The sequence below is a fragment of the Pundamilia nyererei genome, unplaced genomic scaffold (genome assembly GCF_000239375.1).
Source record: "Pundamilia nyererei isolate P.nyererei 1_Seehausen unplaced genomic scaffold, PunNye1.0 scaffold00032, whole genome shotgun sequence".
In the NCBI taxonomy this organism is placed as follows: domain Eukaryota; kingdom Metazoa; phylum Chordata; class Actinopteri; order Cichliformes; family Cichlidae; genus Pundamilia; species Pundamilia nyererei.
In genome coordinates this window covers 723687-733046 of record NW_005187433.1, presented here as the reverse complement: position 1 = coordinate 733046, position 9360 = coordinate 723687, and the positions used below count along the sequence as shown (strand labels likewise).

General features: G+C 37.6%; 1 protein-coding gene across 1 annotated transcript in view; it reads right to left on the bottom strand.

Moving 5' to 3' along the window:
• Positions 1–318: 318 nt before the first annotated feature.
• Positions 319–9360, bottom strand: part of lpar1 (lysophosphatidic acid receptor 1) — a 39255-nt gene continuing 30213 nt past the window's right edge. Inside the window, exon 3 of the mRNA XM_005729197.1 lies at positions 319–2866. Within this exon, the coding sequence (XP_005729254.1) occupies positions 2544–2866 (323 nt within the window). The 3' untranslated portion in view covers positions 319–2543. The remainder of the gene's footprint in view (positions 2867–9360) is intronic.

Sequence of the window (9360 nt, the reverse complement as noted above, 5' to 3'; positions counted from 1 at the left end):
CTGAAGGTTTAGTTGGTTTGATATAATAACCTAAATTAATACTTAAAAGAAATGTTACAGTGAATTTCAAATATGGAGTGTTGGGTCCAGAGCCATATATTGACAAAATCTGGTCAAGATTTTTATGACATTAAAGTGTGAAAGCTGGACAAATTTAATGCAACACGTTTGCTATGGGGGATTGGTTCCTTAGAATATTTCTCTCATTTTGTCTCAAGTAGAAGTACTGCTAGAGATTTAAAAAAAGCACTGGCACAGGAAGGAAATGACTAATAAAAGTGATGACTGAGGTGCCTCAGGGCACAGTGCTTTATCTCACTGTATATCACAACATAAATTGCCTGATTAATAGGCCAAACATCTGGGCAAAGATACCTGGTGACTTAATGTTAGCTCTGCAGCTGAAATTCCTGAAAAACATCTGGTTTCCTGGAAAACGTTTGACTGTACTTTTGGCAGTGATTCTCACTTTGCTGTCAGTTTTTGGGAGGTTTGTCTATGTATTTTGGCCAAAATGTGTTTTGATTTAAAACATTCAGTTTGCAATTTTTAACAATGTGCATCATAGCATTGCCATGCTGGATTTCAGCTGGCACAAAATTGCAAGTTAATGAGAGCACTTGGAAATATTACACCATTCGAACTGCACTGACTCATAAGTGAGTCAGTTATAAAGGCACCCTAAGGCGGGAAGATAAGAATAGACTTTAATTTGTCATTGCTGTCATAAAAATCAAAATAAGCTACCAATAATACTTTAAATGTAAGCGTCAACTATCTCTCTGACAGAGACACAAAATAAAACATGTTTTGGTTGGATATCTGCTTGCTTCATATCACTGATACCAGTGTTACAGCAAGTAAACATCTATGCTGGTCATTGAGATTTTGTTAAACAACTGCAGCATTTGCTAAGGCTTAATGCATTTCTGTGTCTGTGGGGTTTTAGTTCAAGAATTCTCTAAACAATTAATTCAAATTCTTTATTTTTTTGTTTAAAAAATGTGTTTTTTCTAATGGAGGTGAAAAACTTAAAAACTAAACTAAACTGAAGAGCACTGCTTTTGGCTAACTTTCACTGTGTACCACTGACAATTTACAAACTGCCTTAAAAGTGTACACCTTTGAAGAATTTGACACAACAAACTCCACAGTTTGCTGCTAATCAAGGTTATGTTGTGAGTCATTAGCCATCACAACAGCATAGTCATAGCATTGTTGTGCCTAGAGCCCTGCCTGACACAGTGGCTAGCATGGCTACACCAGAAGTGAGGTAGGTAAATGCTCACGTATCATCGTTAGTTCATGAAAGCTGGTAAAAATAGAGTGGGAGAAGGGTTTTGAGTCAAAAGGTTTGATTTTCTTTTTTAATTTTAAGTTGTTCTGTTAAATAACCCATTCTCAAGGTACCACAAAGCAATTTGGTACTAACTCAGGCGATACTTTCACATTCACTTCCACAATTCCCCCTTTTCCCTCCCGAGGTCAGCATCAGGGGACCAAGGAAAACACTGAGAGACAGTCTGCTCAGCACATTTGGTGTCATAATATGAAGACTCTGAAAGTGCACCAAACATGACTCTCATCCTGCCTTCACATAACTGTCCTCCTCTTACTCTTTTCCCTGGAACAGCCTGCCTTTAAATCCTTAGAGGGAGTAAACAATCCAGGATTTGTAGCAAACATTGGATCCTTACTTTATTTAAACTGAATGGAAGCAAAAACCTGATTTAATGGATTCACAAGAGCGTGTTCATAAAAGAGGATAGGTAGAATAGAATGAAAAAAACAAACAAACCTGGTTGTACTTTGTAACTTACTTGTTGCTAAACAATAGATGACAACTCTACAGCAGAAAATGATAATGTTTGAGGTTATTAAAATACTGTGTTGAATTCATGGATGAAACAGTGTCACAGGGTTTTGGTAGATTGCAAAACATGGAAAACAAGTGAATATAGGCAGGATTTCACTTTGGATGACATCTTTTGAAATATATATAACATTGGTAACAATATCCTGCTTTGAGCCTACACCACATCCATTTAAAGTTAAAGCTTCTGCCCGACAAATGGAGATGAAAATCAAAAACACTATGTTGTAAATCTGGGATCAGGTGAGTCAGCAACCAACAATAACATAAATGTAGGGTGTTAAGTTTGATACTTTTCATAATGATGGGGCTCTAGATGAGAAATAGTACAAACCTACCAGGCATAAAGTTAGGAAGATTGGATAAAGAGGATGGACTATACTGGCAATACTCTACTTCACAGATTTTAAATAGTTCATATCATCTTTACCTGTGACGACACATTTAACACAAATGGAAATTAACAAACAAAATAATAACAGCCTATCAGAGTTCTCTTCAGCTCTGTCTTCAGAAAGCTTGAGTCTTTTCAGCTTTCATTCTAGTTGCCATATTCTTCTTCACATACACTCATTTACCTTCTCTCAGTCTGTATCTCCTGTAGAGAATAATCCCTTCAAGATGGATTCATATCCAAGACACTGGGCTTTTTCTTTTTTCTTTCTTTTTTTTATACCACCGAATGTTCATTGTGGTGGTGATGGTGGTGCATGGTGCTGCCAGTCAGCACCGTGTGATTGATGGAAGATGCAGATCGGTCGGATCCCTCTGCTGCCGTCCCATTCACATTCTCCTGCCTCTGGCAGCACAAGATCTGCCTGAAGGTTGCGCTCATCTCCTTGTCACGGTAGGAGTAGATGATGGGATTCATGGCAGAGTTGAACTCGGCGAGTAGCAGGAAGAACTTTTCGTAGGTCAAGACATTGCAGCTAGCGCAGAAAACATCAAGGAGGAGGATGACCAAACCAGGGGTCCAGCAAACGATGAACGCACCTAAAAAAACACAAATTGTACATATTAGTTGAGGTAATTGACACGCCCATCAGAAAATCGAAGCCTACTCCATCCTTTCATACACTGCGCTACATAAATGGTAACTGGACTGGTACTGTTCTTAATTAATAATGCTTTTCTACTCAATCAGAGTATTCAAAGCACTCTTTTTTATATAAGCCTCATTCATTCATTAACACACATTCATATAAGTCCTTTCTTTCTATTTCACTTTTACATTAAAATTCATACACTCACACTTTGATGCATCAGTGGATACTTGGGGTTCAGTATTTTGCCCAAGGGTACTTCGACATAAAGGTTGGGGGAGCTAGGGATTGAACCACCCACTAACTCCGGAGTAACAGCCACCTCGTAATGGAATATAAACCTTAAAAGTAATCCACATCATAACTGTTTCTATTTTAAAATTGTCATAAGTATAATACTTACATACTTGGAGCTAACGTGTAATTTTGTGATATGTATGAAAGAAACCTTTTTGCCTTAGACTGAACAATTCAATACTATTTATTTTATTTACTCGTCTCTTCACATGAATCAAGCTGACTTCTTCCATTTTCTGGAAGTGGGTCACGTCAACTGAGTGTTTAGTTCCACAGATGATGACACTAAGATTCATCATATGATGACACCATGAATTTACAAAGTAATTTGTGTTTGTTTTAGGATTTTAAAATTGTAGCACATAGCAGTTTTTGATCGAAGTATGCAAGATTCATGTAAGTAACGGTCATGACTCATGAGCAACATTTGGGAACTGATTACTTGGTTTGGGCTTTTGCTAACTTACACTTGAATAATAATGAGTCAGTACAGGCAACTTGGAAATGGGTCCTTTTGGTGCTACATTAGAATTCATCCTACCACCTCTCATAATTCTAACAAAACACTATCAATCCACTAACAATGCAACATCCTGTGTTTGAATCAGATAGATATTTCCTTTTCCAATCACAGGGCCAGGGACCCCATTAAATTTGACGCATTGGTTGCTTTTAGACCACCATTGAGGTCATCACACATCTATTTCTGCTGTTAATGTGGCGATATCAACTACATTATTTCCAAGAGTTATAGGTGTTGCCACTTATGCAAACCCTAATCATTAGTGCTGGTATAGCAGAAGAAGCTTTTGTCACAAAGTCCTGTTTTTTGTTTTTTTTATACTGTCGTAACATCTCCCTCACTGCTTCTATACTGATATCAATACAATGGTGGTAAAAACCAGCGCAGTCACACATTCGTTTCCCTCTACAAACTGGCAGCAGCAGTGGCTGAGCATGGAAGGTTACAAAAACTGAGAGGTGCGCAACCCTATGACACTGTTTTTGTCGTACAGTGCCATTCGCGAAGTATAATAGTCCTCTAACACAGTACACTCTCTCACAAGCAAATGAGGCCCCAGCTCACTAGGAGGTTTGAACCAGATACCTCCTTAATGTGAGGCAACAGTGGTAGACACTGTACTATGGCGTTGTTTTAGTGCCTCTCTATAATGAGCACACGTAACCCTCACTGATAGCCTTCCTGTCCTTTTTCTCAAATGTTTTTTGTGTATCTGTTGAAACAAATAACAATCACTCTACAACCACATTAGCATCACTTATGAAGCACACCACCATTAGTCAAGAAAACAAAGTACCAATATCTCTTTATGACCAAATGTAAGTAAAGAAAGGTTAATAAGGTCAAAAACCTCATTAAAAATTGATGAAAAATAACTTAGATTTAAGGGATTTGAATGACTGTGATAAATATTAAATATAAATAATAAATCAGCTATGCACTTTGTTCATTAAAGTGGACTCTTCCCCGAGTAGATGAAATATGTTAGCGCAGTGGAAAGGGTCACTGACATTACTCGTGCATGTCAAGTGCTGTGAATTCAGTCATCAGACAATATTTGTCCTAACTATACGACAACTATAGGACTTTCCACTTGGTAAAACAAAAAGTCTTGATGAGAAATGAGCAGAGTTGACAGAGAGAGAGCGAGAGCAAAAGCGAGAGAGTATTGACAGGAAGGTCTGTTATCTGTTAGTGTTGTGCAGGCGGCAGCTGCAGCGGAGCTTGACCTCATTTCCTAACTATGCAAGCGGACTCTCCAGAGTTGGATAAATTTCTCAAGCAGTTCATTGCCCAGCAGAGAAACTATTTCAACTATTTGTCTCTCAGTGAAACATCTTACTCGGAGCAGGACCAGACTCAGCACAAAAAATGCTCAGAGGAAGCATTTAGAATTTCCAGTCTGAAAAACAGGAGAATAAAAAAACCTTGACTCTAACATTATGACTGCGACTGTATTTTCTGTTTTTACTGTCTTACTGTGTCAGTGTTGATGTAAACATTTATTAGGCATCCAATCTATCTTAACCACAATCCACAATATGTTACTGTCGTAGTAGGGCAAAATCCATCAAAATAATAAATGAAAAAATCTGATCACGTCCAGTGAAAAATATATAATAAAACACTATATGTGCATATATGTAAAGAAAATTTGTTTTATTTCCACTCAAAATGAGAAAGGAATGCCGTTTTGTGATTTTATGGCCTTCGAGGTTAACCCTCAAATTCTTTAATTTCCTTCCTGAATCCTAGAGTATATAATTACCTTCATTACTTATATTTATTGCAGAATTTCCTCTTTACCCCAAAAGAATATGGCTGGTTTACCATAGCCACAGTGTACAGTGTTACTACCATGCCAGGTTTACAGAGGGTAAACCAGAGTTTTGTTTATGGAAGCAACATGTGATTCTTTTTTCTTCTTTCTTTTTTTTTGCCCTGTCACTACTTAAAAATGCCACATGGAGGGAAAAGAGGCTGGAGAATGGAAAGTCACTGGAAGAAGGTAAATAAACACAGCTCTGAAGCAGGCCTGGAAAGTGTATGGAAACGTAGGAAAACTACTTTGGCACGCTCATTGTCTTATAAAAATAAGTAAGTACATAGAAATGTGTTAAGATGTGTGTGGCTATTGCAATGACAAACTACTATTGCAACAGTTTCATAAATGACACATTTTCCTATTAGTTTGTTAATGGCTCATGTGTCACTTGAATGCAGTAAATAAACCTTTAAAGGAATCGTTTTGCTGTCAAACCTGATAAAGAGCTTTAGGGGAGACATTTTTAGTTTGTGGAATGATTCTCAAGATTTACGTAACTCAAAGCAATTATTAGAAACAGCAGCGCACAATGGATTAACTGTGCCATTGCTCATGAACAACATATTAAAAATGTATTGCTTCAAGGGGGTTTATAAAGACTGATCTGCAATTTTACTTCAACTGACTCTCAACACAAATATCTAATTAGCCAATCAAATGTCTTAAGGCATTTAGACATACAGACATGAGAACTAGCTAAACTTCAAACTGAGAAAGAAAGGTGATTTAAGAGAATTTGAACATGACATGGTTGTTGCCAGATGGGCCTGCACTCCCATAAATACAGTTTCTGAAATACTGGCCTGGTCTGAGTATTTATGAAACTGCTGCTCTACTGGGACTTTCCCACACAACCATCTTCAGGGTTTATAGGGAATGGTCTGAAAAAGAGAAAATACCCATGGAGTGTCAGTTCTCTGGGCAAAAATATTTCACTGATGGCAGAGGTCAGAAGAGAATGGCCAGACTGCTTTGAGCAAAATAATCACATATTAGAACCCAGGTATACAGAAGAGCACCTCAGGATGCAAAACATGGCGAACTTAGAAGCCTGTCAACTAAGACGAGGAAACTGATGCTACAATTCACACACATTCACCAAAATTGGACACCAAAGGATTGGAAGAACGTTGTCTGGTCCAATGAGTATTGTTGAGGTTTAACCTGTTAGCAGTCGGACGTACCGCCCACGGTACATTGGATGGTTTAGGGGACTAATTGGACTGCTAAGGGGTTAAATTTATCATCTCAAATGTTTATATGCTGATTACATTGCTTTATATAAGAAAGGCCTAACTCTGAGTACACTCTGTGCCAAAAGTCCTGACAGGAAACTGCATGCTTTTGCAGCTAGAATCAAGTGAAAGTGAAACCAATTAGGCTGTTCGATGCACACTAGAGAGCAAGTATATAAATACATAGGCTTCTGTTTGTGCTTCAGACCTTGGGGTGTGTGTTGTGTGCAAAGGTCTCCATATCCAGGATATGTTAATTAAAGTTCATTTTTAAAGTAAAAAGACTACTTTGAGCCTTGTCCTTTTGGCCATAAAGAATCCGAAAGAACCGAATTTAATAGTATCAATTTCTGAAGGCATTTAGACAGTGAGGTCAGAATGTGGAGTAAACAACATCCATCTATGGGTAATATCAACACTTCAGGCTGATGCTGGTGATATTATAATGTGGAGACTGTTTTCTTGGCACATTTTGGACCCAGTAGGACCAAATGGACATTATCTAAGCACCACAGCCTACCTCAGTATTCTTGCTGACCTTATCTATGCATTTGTGACCACAATATACAAATCTCCTGATTTCTGCTTCCAGCAAGATAACACACCATGTCACCAATCTCTCACTATCTCAAACTGGTTTCTTGAACATGACAGTTCGAATGGGCTCCACTATCACCAGACCCCAATCCAAAGGAGCACCATTTGGATGTGGTGGAATGGGAGATATGCTTCATGGATGTGAAGCTGACAAATAAGCAGCAACTGTGTGATGCTGTCACATGAATGTAGAACAAAATCTCTGAGGAATGCTTCAGTCGTCTTGTTGAATCTATGCCACCAATTAATTCGGTACTAAGGGGAAAAGGGAATCCACCCTCGTACGTCCTAGGTGAGCCTAATAAAGTACAGTTATGTATGAGAGGTTGTTCCTGTACACTCTCTAACTATGCAGTTTCTCAGATTATCATTTAGTTACTTAAAAGAAACTTTGCATGATGCATTTGTATAAATGTTTACTTAGGACTATCCTATCCTATAGTATGAACTGCTAATATTAATATGTATTGCTTTATCCAAGTGTAAGATACAGCAACAGTTTTTTAACCACCACCATGCTCTCTTTCTTATCTTAAAACTTTTCTTAATGCTCACATGGCAATGTAATGGCATGAATGGTAAGTATGGTACATGTTTTTTACTTTTCCATTATTTTCCACAACTTTTATCCTCTGTTTTTTTTCCTTACAGAAATAATATTTTATTAGAAAAAGAACATGGGTCCATGGCCTAGGTAACGAATAGGTGGACCACAGATGCATTTCTTTATGCACCCATACCTATACTACATATTTATCACACCATTTCTATTTTACTCTGTGCAACCTTTGTCGTATTTATGGTAGGGTTAGTTTAATCCTGATAGATAGAAGAAAAGGGGAAACTCAAACTACACTTTTTCATGTTTTTTTTCTTTAAATAAGCCCTTTATTTAAAGACAACTTCTTGAAAAGCTATTTTTAAATTTTGAATGTAAACCTTGCTTGCTTTACTTGCAAAAAGAACATTTTATTATGAAAGTACCGTCCAGTTCATTGAAAATAAATAGGAAACACTAGTTCAACAATGGTGAATTGTAATTTCTTTCTTTTGCTTCACAGCCAGTTGTTGCCTGTTTACAGACAAGTGTTAGGCTATTTGTAATATACTGCATTGAATTATAATCTATAAGGAACTTTAGCATATTGTGGACCTTTGTTTGAGGAAACTTTCTCTATCCAGACCTCCTTAAATTCTAATTAAGTATCCTTGGTCTATGGGAGCAAAAATAAGGAAATAATAGAGGCCAGATTATGGCAGTGAACCCTGCACTCCCACAAAGACACATGCACGCAAAACACACATGCAGAACTGAGGGTAGATAAACACTCACATGTGCAGACACAAACACATGCAAACACTCACTTACTTAATTATACATGGCACAAAGACAGATGGGTTAAATATTTTGACGATGTTGAGAAAGCACTCACAAAACTTTATTCCATCCTTGAATCTGTTGCCTCACACCAAACACTGTAATCATTATTATGTGATGACATTTAGGGGGCTTTGGTGTCATAGCACGTTATCCCTCTAAACATATTAGTAAGTGTGCGTCTGGTTCTTAATCTAGCATTTTTTTCAGCAACACTTTTGCTCTAAAAACTGGTCAGGTTTGTATTATTTTTCATTATTAAGATGCTGGTCTTAGTCACACAACGAACAACCAAAGAACTGTAAAAATATAACATCTGTGATTATCTGTCTTCTTTTTCCCCTCATTCTCCAACAGGAAGTAGGCTGCCTCTCTCTGAGTGAAGCTGGCAGGATGTTCTTGTTAATATGGAGTGCTTTTACCCTACTGTCACCAAGATTGATTCATGTTGTTTGTTTTTCTAATGCTACAGGGAGTGCAGAATTATTAGGGAAATGAGTATTTTGTCCACATCATCCTCTTCATGCATGTTGTCTTACTCCAAGCTGTATAGGCTCGAAAGCCTACTACCAATTAAGCATATTAGGTG